General features: G+C 49.2%; 1 protein-coding gene across 1 annotated transcript; it reads right to left on the bottom strand.

Annotated features, from left to right (window-relative positions):
- Window positions 1-1,117: 1,117 nt before the first annotated feature.
- LOC133358696 (probable elastin-binding protein EbpS) lies at window positions 1,118-9,867 on the bottom strand. Its single transcript, XM_061577130.1, has 2 exons — window positions 9,612-9,867; window positions 1,118-2,512 (listed from the first exon to the last, which is right to left on the bottom strand). The coding sequence occupies exon 2, from the start codon at window positions 2,383-2,385 to the stop codon at window positions 1,126-1,128; it is 1,260 nt and encodes a 419-aa protein (XP_061433114.1). The 5' UTR covers window positions 2,386-2,512; window positions 9,612-9,867; the 3' UTR covers window positions 1,118-1,125.
- Between the last annotated feature and the right edge of the window lie 14,719 nt (window positions 9,868-24,586).

The following is a 24,586-nucleotide window of genomic DNA, read 5'->3' on the forward strand; positions in this document are numbered from 1 at the left end:
GCAGAGCGGCGGGCCGGGGGTCGCCGGGGCCTCGGTGGGACGACGGGGACGGCGCCGGTTCCGCCGTTCCGCCCGACGGCTGCGGCGGAACTCGGAGGCCTCCGCTGTCGGTTGGCAGCCGCGTTCCCGAGGCCGCCGCCGCCGCCGCCGCACACCTCCCGCACGTAGCCCGTGGGCACGTAGAAGGGCTTGCGCTCGCCCAGGCGCCTCACCCGCCACCAGAAGGCGTCGGTCTTGCGCGACAGCACGAAGAGCTCGCCCCGCGCGATGCGCACGCGGCGGCCCCGCTCGCTCGTGTAGTCGCACGGGTGCACGACGCGCACTAACGTCGGCGACGCCGGCGACTTCGGCGATTTCGGCGATGTCGGTGATGTCGGTGATGTCGGCGACGATGGCGAGGGTGGCGGCAGCGGAGGTCGCGCGACGGTGCCGGGGTGGATGCGCCGCGGGGTCATGGCACGCGGCGCGGGTCGCGAGAGTGCGCTGCCCACCGGCACGGCCGCTTGCGCCCTCACACTGCCGTTCGTGCTGCTGCTGCTGTTGTTGTTGTTGCTGTGGGTGATGCTGCCAGTGCTGTTGCTGTTGTTGTGGGTGACGCTGTTAATGCCCTTGTTGCTGCTGCTGCTGCTGCTGTTGTGGTTGATGCTGTTAATGCCCTTGCTGCTGTTGCTGCTGCTGTTGTGGTTGACGCTGTCAATGCCTGTGCTGTTGCTGCTGCTGTTGTTTTGGATGACGCTTGCTATGCCTGTGCTATTGCTACTGCTGTTGTGTATGACGCTTGCTATGCCTGTTGTATTGCTACTGCTGTTTTGGATGACGCTTGCTATGCCTGTTCTATTGCTACTGCTGTTGTGGATGACGCTTGCTATGCCTGTGCTATTGCTACTGCTGTTGTGGTTGACGCTGTCAATGCCCTTGCTGTTGTTGCTGCTGCTGTTGTGGTTATAGCTGCCTATGCCCGTGCCGTTGCTGCTGCTGTTGTTGTTGTTGTTGAATCTCCTAATGCCCTTGCTGCTGATGTTGTGATTAAATCTGCTAACGCCCGTGTTGCTGTTCTTGCTGCTGCTGTTGTTGTGGTTGACGCTGTTAATGCCCGTGCTGCTGTTGCTGATGGGGTTGCTATGGTTAATGCTGCCAATGTCGTTGCTGCTGTTCATGCTGATGTTGTAATGGTTGAAGCCTGCTAATGCCCGCGCTGTTGCTGATCCTGCTGTTGCTGTTGTAGCTGCCTATTCCCTTGCTGTTGCTGCTGCTGTTATGGTCAATGCTGATAATACCCCTGCTGTCGCTGCTGCTGTTCATGCTGCTGCTGCTGCTATTGCTATTGTGGTGGAAGCCGCCAATGCCCGCGCTGTTGTTGCTGCTGCTGCCGATGACGCCGCTGTCGTTGTTGGCGTTGCTGCTGCTGTTGCCGCTGCTCTGGCCGACGGCTGATCCGCGGTGACCATCACTCGCCACCATCGCCACGCCCGGCGCGTCTCCGCGAGCGACGTAGGACGCGGGCGTGTAGAACGCCTCGTCCCGCCGCTCCGGCCGGCACACGACCCACCAGTCGCTCGACGCCCTCTCCACCAGCAGCAGCCGCTCGCCGGCCACCGTGGAGAGGGCACGGCCGTGCACCGTGTACACGCTCGTGTAGAGCGCCGTCAGCGCCACGTGCTCGCGGGCGCCCGAGTCGACGTGGTCTTGAGAGTCGTGGGGGTCCTGGTCGTGGTCGTGATGGCGGTGGTGGTTGTCGTGGTCGTAGTTGTGGGGCTGGTACTGGACGTGATGCTGGTATTGCTCGTGGTGCTGGTCATGGTGCTGGTACTGGTCGTGGTGGTAGTGCTGGTCGTGGTGGTCACGATCATCGTGATGGTCACTCTGGTGGTCGTGGCGACGTTGGTCGTGGTCCTGCTGCTGCTGGTGATTGTGGTCGTTGTGGTCGTTGTGGTGGTGGTTGTGGTGGTGGTTGTGGTGATCGTTGGAATTGACGTCCAGTCTCGACCGCCACCCCTCGTCCTCCTCCTCCTCCTCCTCCACAGAGAACGATCCATCTCCGCTCTCCTCCGAACGGATGCGCGGCTCCACGTGGTTCCTCCACATCGTCCGGCACCGTGGAGGAGGCATGGGTGGCACGCGCTTGCGCACGACCTCCACGCGCTTCGGGCCAACCACCACCGCCGCCGCCACCGCAGTCCTCTGCACATACCTGGCCGGCAGGTAGAACATTGCCCCGCCGCCACCGAGGGGCCCCACCAGCCACCACTCGGCGGTGCTGGTCTGCAGCAGCGAGTAGCGCTCGCCGGGCGTGACCCGGCCGCGGCCGCCGTCGCTGTCCTCGTAGGAGAACTCGTAGAGGACCCGCACGAACCCCAGCGGCGGCTCGCCTTCGCCACCGGACATGGCCGCCGCCGGGAGGACTCGCGGCGCTTCGGCGCGGAGGTGTTCAACGGTTTCCCGCAGCAGCGCCCGGCCGCCCGAGTGTCGTCGCGACTCGCGACCGCGTGCGTGGCTTCGGTGTCGCCCCCACCTGCCCGCACGGAACGGGAACGGGGAACGGGGAACGGGGAACGAAGGGGGTGATGTTGGCGGTGAGCACGGGAGGGTTACCCGGGAGGCTTTGAGCAACGGCTGCTGACGTGTTAGTTGGTAGGCAGGCGGCTGCAGGTGCTGACGGTGACGGATAGATATTGTCTGTATGGCAGTGGTGGGCCTCGTGTGGTCACGGGCCTCGTGAAGTTAAATCGCGGGCCGCGTCGGATCCGCGGGCCAGAGGGTGCCCTTAAACGTGGCCTAGAGCAGCTGGTTCCCAAGCCGAGACTCGTAGACTCGAGGCTTCATTATTGTCGCAGCTGGTGAGGCCCCCGTTGAGATTAGCAGCTCTGTCGCAAGGACGGAAAAAAATGTTCCTTTAACGGGCTCCACGTTCCGTAAAGGTAGAGAAGGGAGGGCGTCACTGTGGACGAGAAGATTCGGAGCTTCACACCACACAAAGATCCCCCGATTAGCCTCAATATACTGTTGAGGCAAGTGTCGTTAGCGAGCACCTTTGAAAGCCAGCACGGAACCCGAGATTGGTGGTGGTGTCCAACACCAAGGCTGGCTACTTTTGCCTCCCTGATGTTTACACACCGCACCCGATATTTATTTAAAGGCTGAGTCGACCTAGGGGAGGCCCAAGACCGGTTAAAATAATCACCAGTTTTTGGCCCTGACCGTGATTACAACTCAGCTCGTCTGGTTCGGAGTGCAGTGCGCAAAACCACTGCACCACCACTCCCCACAAAGATACCCATACACACACACAGACAACAACAACAACAACAAAGACACACAAACACAACCGCCATTCACAACGAAGCGGTGGTGACGTCACCGCGGCATTGGTGCTCGGCTAAGTGCACTTTGAGGCCATGGGAAGTTGTTGAAAGGCTTTGCTGGCAAGAGATCACGGAACAGACCCCAGGTGTTACGGAATACTTGATCGAGATAACCGGCAGATGCACCACCTGCGCTCCCCAACCCTTCAGTTGAGTGCTCTGCTCGCTGTTGTGAGCGTCTCTTCTCCCCCCTACATTGTTCATAGATAGCGGCTGCCACCAACTGCCCAGTGGCATCCTGAACGTGCCTCCTCCGTAAAGGCCAATTCTAAAACCACTGGTGCCCCTCTTCTCTATCCCATGCTGCAGCTGTGTTAGCCCCCTCTATGAATACATACGGCAGACTGGCCTGCGGATCAGCATTCTCGCCTGCCAGATAAACTAAACTATTCTAAACACATTTTTTTTTATTTTTCCAGGTAAGGGCCACTATATAGCTCTTTGTTAGAAGCGACCTGGTCACAAATGATGGCTCAACGAAGTGGCTTATCATGTGGAAATCTATAGCAGCCACATACTCAAAGCGCATGTTTCTAAATGTGGAGGGAAAAACCGGAGGACCCGGAGAAAAATCCACGCCACCACGGGGAGAGACACGCAAACTCCCAATATACAGACGTCAGGGTCAGGATCGAACCCACAACCACCTGCATACCAGGCGAGGTAGTTAACATCTCGCCACCGCAGTAATAGATCTTGAAACAGATCAACGAGTAGGCAGGCCGGCTGGAACATTATGCCCCCGCAATGGTTCCTGTAACAAAGGGTCCACACTTCACGGCCACAGAGAAGAGAGGTGACTGCATTGGCCACGAAGACTCGAAGCTTCGTGTGGAGCGACAGGCCAGCAGAGTTAGGGACAGTTGTGTTGCCGGTGAAAAGATAACGCTGATTTGGAGCGAGACCTCCACTGCCAAACTGGAGCTGGAGCTGGACATGAGCACACGGTCCAGTTCGGGAAACTCATCCACGCTCTCCGCAACCACTCCTATTACTCACGGAGAGTTGGGGGGAGTGGAATTCAAGGTTACTCTGCGTTAACTCTGTTGTCCATCCACCCGCACCTCCGATGACCAGGGTTTGTCACGTGCGGTGCGAAAGTTCAACGTACATACATACTTTGTTTAGCCAGGTAAGACCTCAAAGATACCATGACCATTCTCGTTTGCAAGAGTAAGGGAAGGTGATTGCTACGCATAATTCCCACGGATAAATTTGCAGGTACATTTTATATAATCGGACCCACACACAATGGCTTACTCTTGCGAATAACGTCGGGGGGTGGGGGCGATCTTTAACGTGTCCACTGTGAAGCAGAAAGGCACGTGTGCCGCAGTATTAACCAGGGCGGCCGCTGGATTCAAACCACGAACCTCTCTCTGCAACAGGGGGCCCAACGTGCTACAGTGCCGCGAGGGTCACGTCACTGTGCGGTGTAAGGTGTCACCGAGTACCCAGACATCGCTGGTCTACAATTGTTTAGATGTCGTCTGCTGCAGAGATGAAATGTGCTGTTTATTATGGAGTTTGACGTGCTAAATTCAAATGACAATTAAAACAACTGATTGACTACTGTTCACAAGATTTTTTTTTTTTACATTTTACGTCTATGTATATTGTGTAGATAGTAGAGTTTTACTCATACAATGTCATTTCATGTGTTTGTGGTTGCTTTACATGATCACATGTCGCCTGTCCTGTCCATATAACACTTAAAAAAATCATCAAAAGGGTTGTATAAATAAAATGTATTATGAAACAAAAGGCAAAAAACGATTATGTATAAATAAGGACATAGTTGAGTCCTCATTCAGTGTCTACTCGGCGCTTCTTGGCTTGTCTCTTGTACCCATTAAATGGAGCATCTCTTATCCACTGTCCAGCAATAGTCTGCAAGCTGGGCTCCATTTGCCCTGATAGAGTTTCTCCATTGTTGCAATGTCCTGGTGACATCGCTTACCAGGCTCATCCCTCACTGCTCCGCAGTTCGGTGTGAAAAAAATCTAGATGAGAGTGCAAAAATTGTATCTTTAGTGACATGTTGCAACCAAGGCTTTTGTATGCCTTGAGAAGGTTTTCCACCAACTCCCTGTAGTTGTCTGTCTTGTTGTTCCCGAGAAAATGTGTTGCCACTAACTGGAAGGCTTTCCATGCCGTCTTTTCCTTGCCACGCAGTGCACTGTCAAATGCATCATCTCGAAGAAGTTCACGAATCTGAGGACCAACTAAGACACCTTCCTTGATTTTAGCTTCACTTAACTTTGGACATTTTCCACGGATTTACTTGAAAGCTGCTTGTGTTTTGTCCACGGCTTTGACAAAGTTCTTCATCAGACCCAGCTTGATGTGTTAGGGTGGTAACAACATCTTCATTGATTCAACAAGTGGTGGGTGCTGAACACTTTTCATCCCAGGCTCCAATGACTGTCGGAGGGGCCAATCTATTTTGATATAGCGGGAATCTCTCGCACGACTATCACATTTGCAGAGAAAACAGCAGCACTTTTTGTATCCAGTCTGCAGACTGAGCAAAGCTGCCACTGATGTTGGTCAGAGTTTATGCACTTCAAAAGTTGTTTCATGTTGTCATAGGTTTCCTTCATATGAACTCCATGACCAACTGGAAGTGATGGCAAAACATTTCCATTATGCAGCAAAACAGCTTTCAGACTCATCTTCGATGAATCAATGAACAGTCTCCACTCATCTGGATCATGATATCATGTATTACACAATACCAAGTTCAGATTGCATGATTCATTGTTTTGCTCAAAAAGCAAGTACTGTCCAAACCCAGTCATAGATTTATTCATAGATCCAGTCAAAGATGTTTTTTAGTCATTTCTGGTTTAAATTGAGATCTTTTCCCTTCATAACTCACTTATCCTCCGCCATTCCCAAGTCAAGGGTCGTACATACTGACCCAGTAGCATCTCTTGAAAACTAGAGGCAATCAACAATTTCAAGCATCATTTTCATTCTCAGTGGCCCAGAATTAGTAAAGTTGGAATACATTTACTTCGGAAGCATTTTGACTGTAGAATCATTGTATTTAGTGTTGAGCCATTGTTTGTGGCCTGGTCGCTTCTGAAAAAGAAGCTAAAACGAAACTATATTTGTATTGTTTTAAATTTGTATTATTGTATTATTTCCCTTCTACGTGACTTTACCGAAAGAACCAAAATATATATATTTTTTATTTTACCAGGTAATGCCGACTGGGCTATATGGCTATTTTTTCACAAGCGACTTGGCTATCACAAGCGAGAACTCAACGAAGTTGCTTATCCTGTGCGAACGCATAGCAGCCGAATACTCTGAACTCGTGATGTTGATTATAAATGTGGAGGGGAAAAACCGGAGGGCCCGGAGAAACATCCACGCCACCACGGGAAGAGAACATGCAAGCCCTAAATATACAGCAGCAGGCGTCAGGGTCGGGATCAAACTTCACGACCTCCTGTATACCATGCGAGGTAGTTCACATCTCGTAGCTCAATAAAATGTATCTGGTAGGATAGAATCGTTTAGTTTTATTTGCATTTTTTAAAGTGATTTGCTTACCTTAACTATACCCTGCAATACTACCGTGTGTTGTATTGTTTGTTGTTCTGTAACGTTCTGACCTGCTCTTACTGGACACATGTGAAAATGAGCTTTGCAACTCATCGGATTCCTCCAGAATAAATACATATTCTGATTTCTGAAGGTCCAGACCTCTCCGTAACAAGCTCCAGGTTCAACAGCAGAGTCTCCAACTCCGAAGAATTGGCAACAATTGCCAGGACATCGGCACGCATACACATGGATGTCCAGTAAGGCGCTGTCGCTAGACTGCACCAAAACATTGATCAGCCACCCCGATGTTTGTGTACTGTACCAGATGCAACTTCTACTGGTACAGACATTAAACGCTACTCGAAACTATGCCATCGTAATTTGAAGCTTTCGTGACTGCAGGAATCCATACTCTTTAGTTCTTTCGGTAAAGTCCCGTAGGTATAAAAAGAATAGACCACGACGTGTCGATCGCAACACAAGCAATCGTCATCATGTGGGACAACCACAGCAAGAAAAAAACTGCTGACATTTTTTCAACCACAGCAAGAAAAAACTTCCAAAGTTTTTCAACCACAGCAGTTTTTTCAACCACAGCAGTGGTTCTCCCACCTGATGACGATTGCTTGTGTTGCGATCGAAACGTCGTGATCTATTATTTTTCTTACCCACGTGACTTTACCGACAGAACCAAAGAGTATGCGCCATCGTAACGTGTCAACAGGAAATGTCCTCGGACTGCCAGGGCGCACAGCTTTATCCATCGTGAAGGTCCAAAATGACCGTGAGCAGAGGGCCAGGTACCGCAAAAGCACAATGAACAACCACCAAGGCCGAATACCTCCGGATGCTACCATCGGCCTTAGCCATTTAAAGGAAGAGATGTTAGCTCCTTTACGATTTAAAGCTTTCGTGACTGCAGGGATTCATTCATCTTCTTGGTTCTTTCGGTAAAGTCACGTAGAATGGAAATAATAAAAAAATAAAACATAATAAAATAATTCTCACGACGGTTCGGCCACAAAGCAAGCAGCCGTCCTCAGGTGGAGAACAGGTCTGTCGAGGAGACAGAGTCTGTCTGTCTGTCTTCTCGACAGACCTGTTCTCCACCTGAGGACGGCTGCTTGCGTTGTGGCCGAACCGTCGTGAGAATTATTTTATTATGTTTTATTTTTTTATTATTTCCATTCTACGTGACTTTACCGAAAAAACCAAGAAGATGTTAGCTCCTGTTGAAATTCTCTACACCTCTGCTGCCGCAGACGGACACAGACTCCGGCTGGCATCCGTGCCCCGGTCTGACACCACATTGGGGCTCCGCAAGTGTCTCCTCGGCGTGCTGCCTGGCAAGGCGATGTTGAATCATCATCCTTGCCAGGATCGTACACGTTTCCAACGCCTGGGTTCACTGCACTGATTGTAACAGCCGATTGATTGTGATAGAGATATATGCACACGCAGATATTACACATACATACATACACACAAACCAATGGTGGCACAGTCGGGTTTTTCACAATCGGGTTTAATTGTATTTTTATACTAAACCCGATCATCTGCGATTGGGAGAAATCCGGTTTAATTGGTTCTAATTGCAGAACCGCACTTTGCCAACTTCCCAACGATGGGCTTCATCCATTCCAAGCTAAGGAGCTCACTGGCGCCCACGATTGTGGAGGAGAAGCTCGTGTTCATCAAGACCAACCTGCCCGCCGCATTCTACGACTACCCCGTGCCCGACGCCCACCCCCCAAAATCGGGGTTTTTTTCCACCCATGACACAAACAGATCAGAATAAAAACATTAATTTATACTGGAGGAATCCGATGAGCTATAAAGCTCTTTTTCGCAGATGTCCAGTACAACCAGAGGATACACACTGCCGCACAGCCACAGGTAAACACCATACGAAGACAAAGCTGCCCCGTATAGCCTTTAACAGACTGTTGGGGCAAGCGCTGTTAGCGAGCGCCTATGAAGGCTGGCACGGCACACGAGGGGATGGGTGGTCAGCACCACGCCCGACCGCCTTTGTTTCACCATTGCTGATGTTGTGTACGCACCCCACTGGGTTTCTCATTCGAGGCTGAGTCAACCTACGCGAGGCACAAGACTGGGTTTAGATACCGCTCGCCACTGATGTTAGCCGTGGTCGGGAATCAAACCGAGGTGGTCGGTGTTCGTGGCGCTGTGCGCTAATCGCAGTGCCACCGCTCCACACACAAATGCCCACCACGTACGCCCCCGGCTCACCCGTTCTCGTGCACGTATAACCACATATAAAATATTCCCCGTGTAGCCTTAACAGACTGTTGGGGCAAGTGCTGTTAGCGAGCTGCTATTAAGGCCGGAACGGCACACGATGGGGGTAGGTGGTCAGCACCACGCCCGACCGCCTTTGTCTCCCTAGTGGTCGATGTTTACACACCGCGCCAGGTACTCATTTCAGGCTGAGTCGACCTAGGGGAGGAGGCCCAGGAACCGCTTTTAGATAATCGTCACCGGTGTTGGTGGTGGCCGTGAGCGGGAATCGAACTCGGGTCGCCGGGTTCGTAGCGCAGCGTGGCGCTAACCTCTATACCACCGCTCCCCACCTCCACACACTCGACACACTGACGAACCGACAGACAAAAACGAGCTTTTATTTGTAACAGGTTTTACAAAAAAAGGCTCACGCGGACAGTCGCTTACCGGCTTGGGTGTTGAGGGCACAAGCTTGGCTGAAGGAGGCTGCTACGTCCTGGCAGGTTCGTCGATTTTGTTATCCGTGAATGAATCGCGAAAGCCGAGCCATTGCCTTGGTATTGTCTTAACGATCGCGACGAGCAGCAGCAGCAGCAACACAAAAACACCACAACGCCTTTTTTTTCTAGTATTCTTCAACAATGTGGCCCGACTGGTATAGGAATCTTGCGCGGTGACTATGACACAGCGCTGGTCCGTATGTGTTGCGTTTGCGCGAGTGTGGGAGTGTAATGTGGAGCATGCAAATGTGTGTCGGAGAAACACGCGCGTCTTACGCATAGGCGCAAACGCCGTGGTGGAGTTATCATCATCGTGGTGGGTGTGTGGTGGTGTGGATGTGTGTGGGTGTGATTACGTGTGTAGATGTGTGGGGTGGATGAGTGTGTGGTGTGGGTGGGTGGTGTGTGGGTGTGTGGTGTGTGGGTGTGTGGTGTGTGGGTGTGTGGTGTGTGGGTGTGTGGTGTGTGGGTGGGTGGTGTGTGTGGGTGTGTGGTGTGTGGGTGGGTGGTGTGTGTGGGTGTGTGGTGTGTGGGTGTGTGGATGTGTGGTGTGTGGATGTGTGGTGTGTGGGTGGGTGGTGTGTGTGGGTGTGTGGTGTGTGTGTGGGTGGGTGTGTAGGTGTGTGGATGTGTGGTGTGTGGATGTGTGGTGTGTGTGGGTGGGTGTGTTGGTGGTGTGTGTAGGTGTGTAGGTGTGTGGGTGGCTGTGTGGGGGTGTGGATGTGTGGTGTGTGTGGGTGTGTGTGTGGGTGTTTGGGGAGCGGTAGTGGTTAGCGCGCTGCGCTACAAACCTCGGCAACCCGAGTTCGATTCCCGCTCATGGCTAACACCGGTGATGATTATGTGAACCGGTCCTGAGCCTCCTCCCCTAGGTCGACTCGGCCTCAAATGACAACCCGGTGCGGCTTGCAGTAAACATCGTCACCGGGGAGACAAAGGCGGCCGGGCGTGGTGCTGACCACCCACCCCCTCGTGCGCCGTGCCGACCTTCATAGGTGCTCGCTAACAGCACTTGCCCCGACAGTCTGTCGAGGCTATACAGGGGATCTTTGTCTTTGTTGTGTGTAGGCGGTGCAACTGCGCCGGTGATGGGGGGTGGGGGGGAGGCAGCCACGCCGTGGGGGATGGGACCCTGAGTGACCCACCCCCCCCCTCACTATCAGGGCCGTCTCTAAGTGGGGGTTGGGGGGGGGCAACTCACACTCAACCGGCAGTATTACATCTCACACACCGTGACGTCAAAACGCGGGGCTCCCCCAAAGCGTGGGGCCCGGGGCGGTCGCCCCGATTCGCCGTGCTCTCGGCTCGGCTCTGCGCCGCCACCCCACCCACCACCCACCTCATTCTCTTCTTCTCCCCTCTGGCGAAGACACGCAAGGTCACCCCTTTAAATTGCTATAGTCACGTCTAAACTATGTTGCTGGAATATTTCGTCGCAGAATGACATGACAAACAAACAAAAGCAGAAGAACGTGCGGTGCCGTTTGTTGCTTTTTCGCGTTCAACATTTGTTGTTGACGGTTTGTTTCGCGTCTACTCTGCGGTGCCCTCCCTGAATGTTTAGCATCAATACGTATTGTTTAAACAACAACAACAACAGCAGCAGCAGCAAGACAAATGTGATGGATGGCCCAGCCCTGCAATTGTTCGCTCAAGCCACTGCCGGCGGAATGGCCTCCGCTGCAGGGAGTACCGGATCGTATTTGGCCTACTCTTCCTATTCCACACTGGCTCGACGTGTGTTGGAGTAAGTTGTGGAGTACCCACGCTGTAACCCACCACGTTGGTGTACGGTTTTTTTTTCTGCAATATATTGCTGTCTTTTCTTGGATTTTCTGTTTGCACTTAGTCACATAGTCACTTTAAGATGTTTTTTGTTCATGTTTTAGTTTTTTTGTTTGTTGCGGTTGCACCCGATTCAAGAGCCGAATGGCTCACAGGGCTAAACTTAATAAATGAACTTGAACTTGAACGCGACCTGCCAATGCGACTATCAGAATCAGAATGTTTATTTACACTGGAGGAATCCGATGAGCGATAAAGCTCTTTTTCCACAGACGTCCAGTAGCTTCACAAACGTCCACACTCGCTGTGGATGTGCCCAGTTGCACTGCTGCTGCTGCTGGGTGACCAGAGGCGCGAGAAATTTAGGAAATTAACTTCCCAGCCAACCCTTGGGTGCAGGGAGATGGACTTGAACCTGTTGATAGCTCAGTGGACTTTACCTTGTAAGATAAAACAACAGTATTTTACACTATGAGACCTCCTTTACCAGTGGGAAAATATAGTAGTAGGTGTTTACCCTTTAAACTGGTACAAAACTGACACCTTTATACAAGGCATCATGTTTGCAATAACCGCAACACAAGCAGTCAAAATGCAAACAAAAAGAAACAACTCTGATAATGGTAATGATATGCACTGTCCTTGAAGTTGATTGGTCCACACCCGAGACAGCTTTTCTTAGAGCCTAGTCTCCATTGGTGTTGGACCAGATGACGCCAAAAGGCGTACAACTCAAAAACAGTGCACTATCATAGTATTGAGAGCTTCAAGGACAGTGCATATCATTACCATTATCAGAGTTGTTTCTTTTTGTTTGCATTTTGACTGCTTGTGTTGCGGTTATTGCAAACATGATGCCTTGTATAAAGGTGTCAGTTTTGTACCAGTTTAAAGGGTAAAAACCTACTACTATAACAGTATTTTACTTTTATATTTGTTTAAACGATTTGTTTGCCTCTCCTATACTCCTGCCGTGCAGTGTTTGTTGCTCTGCAACGTTCTGACCCGTCCCCGCTGGACATCTGTGACAAAATAGCTTCATAGCTCATCGGATTCCTCCTCAATTAATGCATATTCCGATTCTGTGACCTCAGAATTGCAGGTCCCGTGCGCTAACCAACAACACCCCAAGGAAGCCCCATTCATGCGTGACCACCTTGTACATAATCTCAAGCTATGGGGTTGGTTCAGGCGGCGGGCTACGAAGAGGAGACACGTGACAGGGACACAATCCGCTCCATTGTTTCTAGATTTGAAGCTTTCGTGACTGCAGGGATTCATATTCTTAGGTTTTTTCGGTAAAGTCACGTAGGTAAAAAAAAACATTAAAAAGTAAAATAAAATAAAAATCACGACGTTTCGGAGGCAACACAAGCTTCCGTCTTCAGGTGGTACCGTCATTTACTTGATACAGCTGTCGTGGCTGTGACGGTACCACCTGAAGACGGAAGCTTGTGTTGCCTCCGAAACGTCGTGATTTTTTATTTTATATTTTATTTTATTTACTTTTTAATGTTTTTTACCTACGTGACTTTACCGAAAAAACCTAAGAATATACCGCCCCATTGTATTAATTGCACCAATCGACGTCACTGATAGCGAGCACGGCACGAGTATGCTTACGATCCAATCTTTGACATACGACTCCCCGACTCTCATTAATCACAAACTGAACACTCGGTGTGATTCTTTAAAGCAGGACTGGGGAACCTTTTTCTGCCAAGGCTCATTTGGATATTTATAACATCATTCGCGGGCCATACAACATTATTAACTTCAAAATTAGCCCTGTTATATTTGGTCAAACTCACCCCTAATGTGATGGCTGGAACTGCTTCTCTTTGGCGAGACGTGTGATGTTAGCTGGTTATTGATAATGTTGCTACTTTTCGATTTAAAGCTTTCGTGACTGCAGGGATTTATCTTCTTGGTTCTTTCGGTAAAGTCACGTAGAATTCTACGTAGAATTCTACGTGACTTTACCGAAAGAACCAAGAAGATGTTGCTACTCGCAACTGCTTTTCCAAGTGTGCTCCTAGATTTGTTGAATTTCGAGTCCCGCCTGCGGTAGCCTTGGCAGGGCCACACCAAATGATTTCGCGGGCCTCATACCGCCCGCGGGCCGGACGTTCCCGACCTCCCGCTTTAAAGCGTGATTTTTTTGTTCGCTTGTTTACGTAGCACCGCGAGAAGGCGATTGCAACTTCGCACGCGCGTCCACGATACCATCGTGCGCGCGCGTGGCACGTCGCAGCCAGAGTTTGTCAATCCGCCGCGACGACCGAGGGCGTTCCCCATCCCGTGGGGGTTGCTTGACCATACCTCACCGCGCTCGCTAGCAGTGCGAGCACTGCTAGCGAGCATGCCCGCATTCCGCCGTTGGAGGCCTGTTTTGTGCATGTTTGTCCCAGATCTATGCCCTATTGTCGAGGCCCAAATCTGCTGAACTTCCGAGATCCGATATGGGGCGCATTGACGGTGGGTTTTGCCATGGGATTTAAATCGTACAGGGTGCTCCAGATATCTAACGTGTTTTTTTCCAATGCATATTAATTTCTGTTTTAAATAAAATAAAGCCCCTGGTGAATGGTTCAAAAATAAAAAGTAAATCAGATAGCGGGACAGACACACCCCTGGAGCCAGACCTGATGGTGGTGTTCGCCGGCAAGCGCCGGGTGGCCGGGTGACCCACTTAACCAGGTCGGGCCCATGCTTGGCATGGCCACGTGGTGCCGTCCTGTGGGCCCCACGAGTCCGCAGGACGAAGGGAGAGGGGTGGGTGCGATGCCGGTATGACAGGGAGATGGATGGTCTCAGACGGACCGGACCTTGGCGATGGACACTCGCTATTGGGGGGGAAGGAGCCAGAGCTGGTGGAGGAGGTGGAAAGGTACCGACTTGATATAGTCCGTGTTTCCTCCACACACAGCATTGATACTGGAACCAAACTTATCGATCGGGCGTGGTCTCTCTCCTATTCCAGAGAAACCCCTGCTGAGAGGCCCTGGGCGGGTGTGGGGATACTCACAAGCCCCCGGCTGGGTGCTGTTCAGTTGGAGTTTGCCCCAGTGGATGAGAGGGTCGACTCAATGAGACTTCTGGTCTCAGAAAGGAAAACTCTGACTGTTGTCTGTGGGTTTGCACCAAACAATAGTTCAGAGTATTCGGCCTTCTTGGAGACTGGTAGGTGCAGTGCTCGACAAAGTGGTGCCTACCGGCTCCACAGTCTTACTGGGTGACGTCAATGCTCACGTGGGAAACGTCAATGCTCACGTGGGAAACGTCAATGCTCACGTGGGAAACGATGGAGATACAGTCTAGATTTGAAGCTTTCGTGACTGCAAGGATTCATATTCTTAGGTTTTTTCGGTAAAGTCACGTAGGTAAAACGTTAAAATTAATAAAAGTAAAATAAAATAAAAATCACGACGTTTCGGAGGCAACACAAGCTTCCGTCTTCAGGTGGAACCGCCACAGCCCGATAGCTGTATCAAGTAAATGAGAGATTGCAGGAGCTACCACTCCGTTTATATAATGGTTGGAGAGGGGGGAAGGGCCAAGTACAGCACACTGTACTTAAGAGGGTGAGTCCTTTGTTATGGAGAGGTACGGTTTGTGACAACCTGTGACAAGGAAAAACAACTGAACAGGGTAAGCCTGTAATAGTTGTCTGTCAAATAAGATTGGCCAAATAAGTGTAGTTAAATCTTTTTTGGAGATACAGTACCTGGAGAGGACGTGATTGGGATGAATGCCCCCCTTGATCTGAACCCAAACGGTGAGATATTTGAATTCTACGCTAGTCACAGAATGCCAATAACAAACACCACGTTCGAACACAAGGATGCTCACAAGTGTACTTGGTACCAGAGCACCTTGGGCTGAAGGTCCACGATTCACTTTATAGTTGTATCATCGGACCTAAGGCCGTATGTTCTGCACACTTGGGTGAAGAGAGGGGCAGAGGTGTCAACTGATCACCACCTGATGGTAAGTTGTATCTGACGCTTGGGGCACCGACCAGATAGAAGTGGAAGGCTCAAACGACGAGTGCGGGTTTTCTGGAACGTCTGGCAGAAGATCCAGTGCAGAAATATTTCAACGTCCACCTCCGGGAAAACTTCTCCTGCACTCTAGCGGAAGTCGTGGACATTGAGTCCGAGTGGACGATGTTCAGGACCTCGATTGTGCATTCAGCTGCGAAAAGCTGTGGCCTGAAGGCAGTCGGTGCCTTCCACGGCTCCAACCCTAGGACCCACTGGTGGACACCGGTGGTGAGAGAAGCTGTTAAGTTGAAGGAAGCTTTTCCGAGCTATGCTCAGAAAAAGGTCTCCCTGACTCGATTGAGAGGTGCCGGCTTGCCGAGAGGGCGGCAGCTGCAGCAGTCGCTGAAACGAAAGTCCTGGGGTGTGGGAGAAGTTTGAAGAGGCCATGGAGAGGGATTACCAGGCAGCCTCCAACTCAGCTTAAATATACGCTCCAAGCATGGTGCTGTTTCATTCAGACGCTGTCTCCCCGACAGACCTGGTCTTCACCTGAGGACGGCCGCTTGCGTTGTGGCCGAAACGTCGTGAGAATTATTTTATTATGTTTTATTTTATTATTTTATTATTTCCATTCTACGTGAACATTACCGAAAGAACCAAGAAGATGAATCCCTGCAGTCACGAAAGCTTTAAATCGAAAAAGCCTCGAATATGTTCAAGAAAAATCGCCTTAGGGAGGGATCGACGGAACGTGGCCGAGGCTCTTTTCAGTAAAGGTGACGTAAGCTTGACCTCAACTAAGGAGATAGTCGAGAGGTGGAATCAACACTTTGAGGAGCTCCTCTACCCACTGGACATGCGCTCGCTCCTCTCAGAAGGCAGTCCTGGAAATAGCTGGGGGGGGGGATCAGATCCATCACGGCTGCTGAAGTAGCAGCGGAAGTAACGGGGCTTCGTAGAGGCAAAGCTGCCGGGGTGGACGAGAATCTCCCAGAGTTGTTGAAAGCGCTGGACAGTGTAGGAGTGTCGTGGTTAACACGCCTCTTCAATGTTGCATGAAAGGCGGGTACAGTACCTCTGGATTGGCAAACTGCGATCGTGGTTCACATTTTTTTTCAAAAGGGGACCAGAGGGTGTGCTTCAACTACAGAGGGACCACACTCCTCAGCGTCCCAGGCAAAGCCGATATCAGAGTGAGAGCTATGTCTGTATTCTTGGTGTTAAATAAAAGTAGATTTGAAGTTTTCGTGACTGTAGGGATCCATACTCTGTGGTTCTTTCGGTAAAGTCACGTCGGTAGAAGATAAAATAAAATAAATCACGACGTTACGGGCGCAATGATGACGGACGCTTGTGTTGCGCCCGAAACGTCGTGATTTAATTTATTTCATTTTATATCTACGTTACTTTACCGAAAGAACCAAAGAGTATGTTAAATCAAAGTCGTTCACTGCGGGTGTTGGTCTCTGCCAAGGGTGCGTCTCATATCCACTCCTGTTTGTGATTTTCATGGACAGGATATGAAGGCGCGGCCGAGGTACGGAGAGTATCCGGTACAAGGGCATGGAGGTGGGTGGCGTCGCTGCTTTTTGCAGACAACGTTGTCCTCTTTGCCTCGGCAGTCTGTGATCTCCAGCGGGCACCTGAACAGTTTGATGCCGAGTGTGCAGCGGCTGGGATGACGATCCGCACCTACAAATCTGAGGTCAAGGTTCACTCACGGGAGAGGGTGGAGTGTGCTCTCCAGGTGAGGGGGGAACAGCTGCCCTTGAGTGGAGGAGTTTAAGTAGCCTTCGGGGTCTCTTTCACGAGTGACTGGTAAGTGGGGGCGGGAGATCGGCCGGCGGATTGCTGCGGTGTCCACAGTGTTGCGGGCACCGTGCTGTTCCGTGGTGGTGAAGTGGGAGCTGAGTTCTCGAACAAAGCTCATAGTTTACAGGTCGATCGACGTTCACACCCTCACCTATGGTCATGAGCTTTGAGTAATGACCGAAATGATGAGATCGCGGGTACAAGGGGCAGAAATGAGGTTTCTCCGCAGGCTTGCCTGGGCTCACTCTCCGTGATCGGATGAGAAGCACGGTAATCTGGTTCAGTTTCAGTTATTAGGTATAGCCCTGTGAGCCATTCGGCTCTTGAATCGGGTGCAACCGCAACAAACAAAAAACTAAAACATGAACAAGAAAACATCTTAAAGTGACTATACGCAAACAGAAAAATCCAGGAAAAGACTGCAAAGTCTTCCAGAAAAAAAAGCACCATACACCAACGCTGTGCAAAAATCCCAATGGGATGCAAGTCAAACAACAACAACAACAACCACAAGACAACTTAGATTAAATCACCAAAATAAAGCCATAAAAGCAATGTAACAGTGATCATAGGAACTGTGACCGAAATTTCACAATAAACGACATAAAAAACATGTACCACCAAACCCTGTAGCCATAGCTGGCTGCACGAGTCACTCCACAACAGCAGGAGCATCAGTAGGAGTATATGTGAGATCCGCTGCTCCTTCGGCATCGAGAGGAGCCAGTTGAGGTGGTTCGGGCACCTGATAAGGACGCCCCCCGGTAGACTCCCCCTGGAACTCTACCGGACACGTGCCACTGGACGAAGACTCCAGGGCTAGTCCTAGGACACTCTGGCGGGACTATGTCGCTCAGCTGACCTGGGAACGCCTGGGAATTCCCCAAGAAGAGCTAGAGTCTGTCGCCAGAGAAAGGGGAGGTCTGGACCGCCACTACTCAACATGCTGCCGCCACGACCCTCACCAGCACAAGAGGGACTGAGAAACGAACGAACGCATAAGCCTCACTTTCAAAATGTGACGTTTTAGAGAATGAAATGGTGGTCACTAGACATCTGGCCAATCCTGTACAGGAGGGTCCACTGTCATAATGATTAAAATAAACTTTTTTTGAAGAGGGTTTTTTTAGTTCATACTTCGCGGGGGCAGGGCTCGGCTCGTTTACAGCCCCGAGCTTTTCGTGGAAATTCCACGCGTTCCAAAACCTCCAATGAGCACGTATGGCTCATACACACGGTGCGAAAGAAGTTTAACATACATTCATACATACGAGACTCAGAACGATAACAGAAAAGCCACCCGCTGGTGCCTGCCCCACAATGTAATCCATGTACTCATTTTATCCACCACCACAAAAATGAAATACCGAGTCAACTCTTCCGAACAGGATTTGAGACGCATGCGCCATGGTTCTTCACCTTTACTGCAGCCTTGCACCCCTTTGATTCTCAGTCGTTACAAAAATTACCATAAAATGTTAATAAACACGCAGGGTTTTATGAAACAAAGTACAGTAAAACATTGGATTGCGACTAACTTGGTCTGCGAGTGTTTTTCAAGACGAGCAAAATGTTTTAATACATATTAATTTGACAAAACGAGCGAGGTCTTGCAATACGAGTAGTACGTGTATAGGCTTTGTCTGCCGAGCGTCACGTGATCACAACTGATGTACGAGTGCTTTGGATTACAAACACGTTTCCGGTACGAATTATGCTCGCAATCCAAGTTTTACTGTAGTTGTGCTTACATGCCCGTGCTTAATTCGTGTTTTCGATTATTTACCTTCGAAAAAATGAACCTGTAAAAACAAAGTTTTTCACTAAAAATCCTTTATATGCGTGTTCAATGGGCCACAACCCAGCCCACATTGGTCTTTGAAACGGGCGGCTCGAGTCCTCTCGTCCTCTGGCTTGAGATGGCTGCCACCTATGGGTCAGATGATTGCCTGGCACCATTAAGCAATTGGTAATTAAATATAAAAAAAATCCTAAAAAGTGTAACATTTTGGAAAAAAAATTTCACGAAAATAAATTGTCAAGCACAACGAGTCTGTGTGCAAAATGTCAGCTCGATTGGATCACGGGAAGTGGGTTAAAAACCGACCGAAAGATTTGCACGGTCGTAAGCGCGCAAGCAAGCAAGTGAACTTAATATAAAGGATTTAAATTTCGATTTAAAGCTTTCGTGACTGCAGGGATTCATCTTCTTGGTTCTTTCGGTAAAGTCACGTAGAAGGGAAGTAATAAAATAATAAAAATAAAACATAATAAAAGAATTATATAAAATAATTATATTATGTTTTATTTTTATTATTTTATTACTTCCCTTCTACGTGACTTTACCGAAAGAACCAAGAAGAAGGTTAATATAAAGGATTTTAAAATATCTGGCCGTGTCTCGCACCACCAGGTTAAGAACCGCTGCACGAGAGGGATGGCAACGGTGAATAAAAGGACATTGAACCGGCAGTGGATGGGCCATTTCTGTTGACGATTCGTATTACACAGCGAGGCACCAGTCGTGTCTAACTCTCGAGATACGTCATTCTAAGTTGTCAGCCACGCGCCGTCAAGTATTGCTCTGTGGCAGTTTGGCCCCCCAGTAGAAATTGACGTCTGCCCTTTGGTCCGTGAGCCTTTGCCATGGACAGTGTTGAGTGTGGCGCGCTGAAGTCTTTGCTGATCATTCGCGACCACAGTTTAAAAGTATAAGGTTGCTCGTGATTAATTAGGAATTACTGTTACAGCCATTGCCGACGACACAAATCACCGCGAATCTCAGACAACTAAGGGTCAAGCATTTACACTATGAGACATCTCCTTTACCAGTGGCAAAATATAGTAATAGGTGTTTACCCTTTCGAGTGGTACAAAAACTGACACCTTTATACAAGGCATCATGTTTGCAATAACCACAACACAAGCAGTCAAAATGCAAACAAAAATAAACAACTCTGAATATGATAATGATATGCACTGTCTTGTATAAAGGTGTCATGTTTTTGTACCAGTTGAAAGGGTAAAACCTATTACTATAACTTAGGGTCAAGCCTGAAGATTGCTTGGATGGGTGTCGACCATGCTCGACTAGTTGTTTCAGACGATAGACTATCCGTGGTGGACAGTAGCGGGCATTCTAGCTAAATCCACTGCTGTACTCTACTTCTATGGTGCCGCGTGCAAGCTTCCCCACTTTCACAAACCCGCATTGCCCACCGTGGCGAAGTATAGCCAAACAACCTCCCTCGCCGTGGGGAGGCAGTCATCCAGCAGTGGGTAGATCACGACTTGCTGATGATGAATTAGAATGCCGGGACGGCAAAAAGTGCACGGAGCAGACAGTACAGCAAATAGGTTGCCGGCAACGTGATCTGTACGAATCCGAGCTGCTGCAATCGTACACTTCCACAGGGTGCGTGCGTTCGACATGCTGTGTAACCAAATAGTTGAATTTGTATACGAAGAGCCGGTTATGTGGTGGAGGCAAATTGCGTTTTTTTACTTTGCAATTCATATTCTCCGCAACGACTCGAGTGGTTACATTGAGTTATATAAGTCGAGTGACCCGTATCGTAAAAGGAGGTTGTCCTTGTTCGCTAAAATCGGAAGTTCACCGACATTCATTCAAGCAAGGCTGCTTCCGCTGATGAGGCCACGCGTGTCGAAACCGGTTCAGAGGGTTGCCCTGAATCAACGCCGCTGAAATTATGCACTGACATCAGGCGTTGTGTGGCTCATGGGTTGTGTAAGAAATACTCGACGGGTTTTTTTTTACAGATACATCTTGATTTAAAGCTTTCGTGATGGCAGGAATTCATATTATTTGGGTCTTTCGGTAAAGTCACGTAGATAGTTCTAGATTTGAAGCTTTCGTGACTGCAAGTATTCATATTCTTAGGTTTTTTTCGGTAAAGTCACGTAGGTAAAAAAAATCTAAATTAATAAAAGTAAAATAAAATAAAAATCACGACGTTTCGGAGGCAACACAAGCTTCCGTCTTTAGGTGGAACCGTCACAGCACGCTTGCCGAAACGTCGTAATTTTTATTTTATTTTACTTTTATTAATTTTGATTTTTTTACTCACGTAAATAGGTTTAAATAAAATTATGAAAAAAAATATTACGTTTTGATGGCAACACAAGCGATCGAAATGTTATTTTCTTTGAACCTATCTACGTGACTTTACCGAAAGACCCAAAGAATATGAATTCCTGCAAGTCACAAAAGCTTTAAATCGAAATATTAAGCTTTGTTGTTGATGGACCTGTGTATCACTCTTCACGTCACGTGTTTACATGACCTCTGCCACCACTAGACGGCGTTACATTCGGCACGTAACTGAAACCAATCACGATGCATCTCAGAGCGACCCCAATCGTTGCAATGCGATCGCCAGGTGGAGGTGACTCATTGCAAGCCTCAGGCCTGGTCTACCCCAGGCCCTAAAGGTCAGGCCCAAAAGGTCACGACGGCCAATGCAATCGACGTTACCCGCACCTCGCCATCGTGTCCTTTCGTCTACAAATTACCCGCGCTGTTGCAAAGTCAGAATTCGACTTCAAAGCTCTGCCCTTACATTATAAAACATGTCTCTTATTCTTGTTATACAGTCAACACAGTCCTCAACACGACCATTCCCTGGCTTTCTCGCACCTTCGATTAGCACGGTTAGCTACGTATGGTGTAAAAACGTTCAACATTTCGGTCTCCTCCCCCCCCCCCCCCCCCCCCGTGGTTATCGAGATGTAGGTACCACTCCAATGCCACCCTGAACCTGCCCTTCTCCATCCTGCACGTCCTACCCATCTACACATCGTATCGAGATCAGATCCAGCCTGCCGTGAATCACGTGACCTGTGCGGTCACCTCCACTCTGAATTCTTCGCCTCTCCCTGCCCACCCCCCACCGTGAAAATAGACGCCGCTCAGTGCAGCTCACTTCTGCTCGCTCCTTCTCACGCTCATCCCCATCATCTTGGCGTAGTCATCCCTTCTCCACCTCGTTACCCTTCCCACCCCAGCGCTCCTTCTTCCAGCTGCTTATCTCTTTGTCATGGGCACTGCCATTCCACGCTTTCCCTTTTATCTTTTTCGATGAATTGCATCGTTGAGCGTACTCCCCTTCCCGTTGTGTGCTGCAGATATGAAGATTGATCGCAACCTTAATTCACTTTTTTTTCCTCCACATTTTTGTTGTTGTGCCACATTCTATTCCAAGCAGTTTCCTTCAAAATGCAATTTAGATTTGAAAAAGCGAACTTTGTAATGAACAAAACAGGGACAAGCCCTTAAAAATACGTTTAAAAAATTATTTGGTGAAGCTCTTCTGGATTAAAACGAGGGCTTAATTTTTAGCTGAGTGTTCAGGTCAGATACCTGGAAAATATCTCTGCACCCACAGCACACCACATCCAGTATAACTTACACAAAAGCTGTGGCCTACATCCGAGGCTACTGGCAACTTGGATAACAATCCACTAAACATTAAGCCCGTGGTTAACCCACCTAGAAACAAAGAGCTTAAGATGAGGCTTTTGGCATTCAAAAAAAATCGTTCTCCAAGCCCAAACAATCGCATTAGACATTCTGTGTACGACTGGCAACGTGCAACACAAACCAGCAAGGGGTCGAGTCACCACCTCCAATGGCTTTTGCGGAGAAAGATGCGACGCAGCGATGGTCACAATTCATCGAGGTTCAATCATATTCGCCCCAAAGTCATTACAAACCCGCGGTGCCTACGACCATGAACTCAAAAGCAACGCATACAAACACAGCAACGCCGAGGCATCTCGAGAAACCTGTGCGAGCTGTAACAACAAAAAAGCCACTTTTAAATTGGTACGATCAGTCCTAATTCGTCAAGAGCAATCTTCCGCTGGGAGAAAAAAGTAAAAGCTGCTCTCTTTGGTTGCGGCACACAAATCAAGTTGCACATGTTGACTGTTCTAAAATAAACTGGGACGAGGGGGCCCGTAGTAGCAGGTTGGGGCACGCTTCGGGTACTCGAGATCCATTACAAGAGGGTGGGGGGGGGTGGGGCATGCGCGCAGGACAAATTGAGAACGAACCTGTTCAACAAAAAGTTATTCTTTGCCCGTGTCTTTTTTTTAGTGTGTGTGTGCGCGAAAGTTCTTTTGAAACGAGTCCTAAAAAGAGTATGAAGCAAGGCTTCTATCGGTTCAGTGCCCTGGCGATTTAATTAATCGTTGCGATTCGACTAGAGAATTCACTTTTTTTTTAGTTTAAACACTCAAAATTGTTCTCGTTTAATGTATACAGCTTCAATAGCCAAAGGCATGTTGTTTCTACTTTTGCATAATGTATTCATACATGCAATTTTATGCACTATCACGTCAATTTCCATTTTAATTTGACGTAAAATTGTTTGCATTTTTAATTGAGGCATTCACATGCTACGGATGCAGGAAAAGCACAGCTTTCACATTTGAATAAGAATATACAATTTTGCATTGTTGTTGTATGTTGAACTTCTTTCACATCGTGCGTAGCCAACTGTGCAGTTCTTAAGAAATTAGTTTTCAACACGCCAGCCAATAGGGAGCCCACGTTCTCACAAAGAGCAGTACCCCTCCCCCTCACCGCCCACCTATTTCTCCTTGCACTTCTGGAAGATGCGTTTGGGTAAGGCGTCTCACCAAACGCAAGGTCACTGGTAAAGTCACGGCGGCTCATTTCCTGCCGAGTGGCGTCACGTGGCACCGGGTGACATCATTTGTTTGCAGGCGGCCACATTAAATAACTATATAATGTAAATGGCTGTGAAAAAAAAATCTTGAATTACCCCTAAAAATATCAAGACCCAAGCACGTCCCTTTGGAGTGGGCAAGTAGGAACTTGGCTGGACAGCGCATTCGTGCGATCCGTGTTGGATATCATAGTCGCGTTGGAGGTTGTAGTATGCACGACAGATAATCCCTGGTGGGCAGTGTGGAACCTGTTGTTCCTACCTGTAAAATTGTATTTAAAATCTGATCCCCAGACATGTACACCACACAAAGTGCACAGGCTATTCTTTATTTTACCAGGTACGGCCCACAGCGACCTGGCCTCAAATTATAAGTCAACAAAGGGGCTTACCGTGTGGAAATTTAGAGCAGCCAAAAAGTCCAAAAGCACATTTCTAAATGTGGAGGGTGAAACTGAAGGATCCGGAGAAAAGCCACGCAACCACGGGGGGGGGAATATTCAAAATTTTGAAATATACAGGTGTCAGGGTTGGAATTGAGCGCGCGACCTCCTGCATACCAGGCGAGGGTAGTTAACATCCTGCCACCGTGGCACTCCAAGAAATAAGACTCTGCAAGAAATATG

The sequence above is a fragment of the Lethenteron reissneri genome, chromosome 7 (genome assembly GCF_015708825.2).
Source record: "Lethenteron reissneri isolate LAM-NWPU_2019-01 chromosome 7, ASM1570882v1, whole genome shotgun sequence".
In the NCBI taxonomy this organism is placed as follows: Eukaryota; Metazoa; Chordata; class Hyperoartia; order Petromyzontiformes; family Petromyzontidae; genus Lethenteron; species Lethenteron reissneri.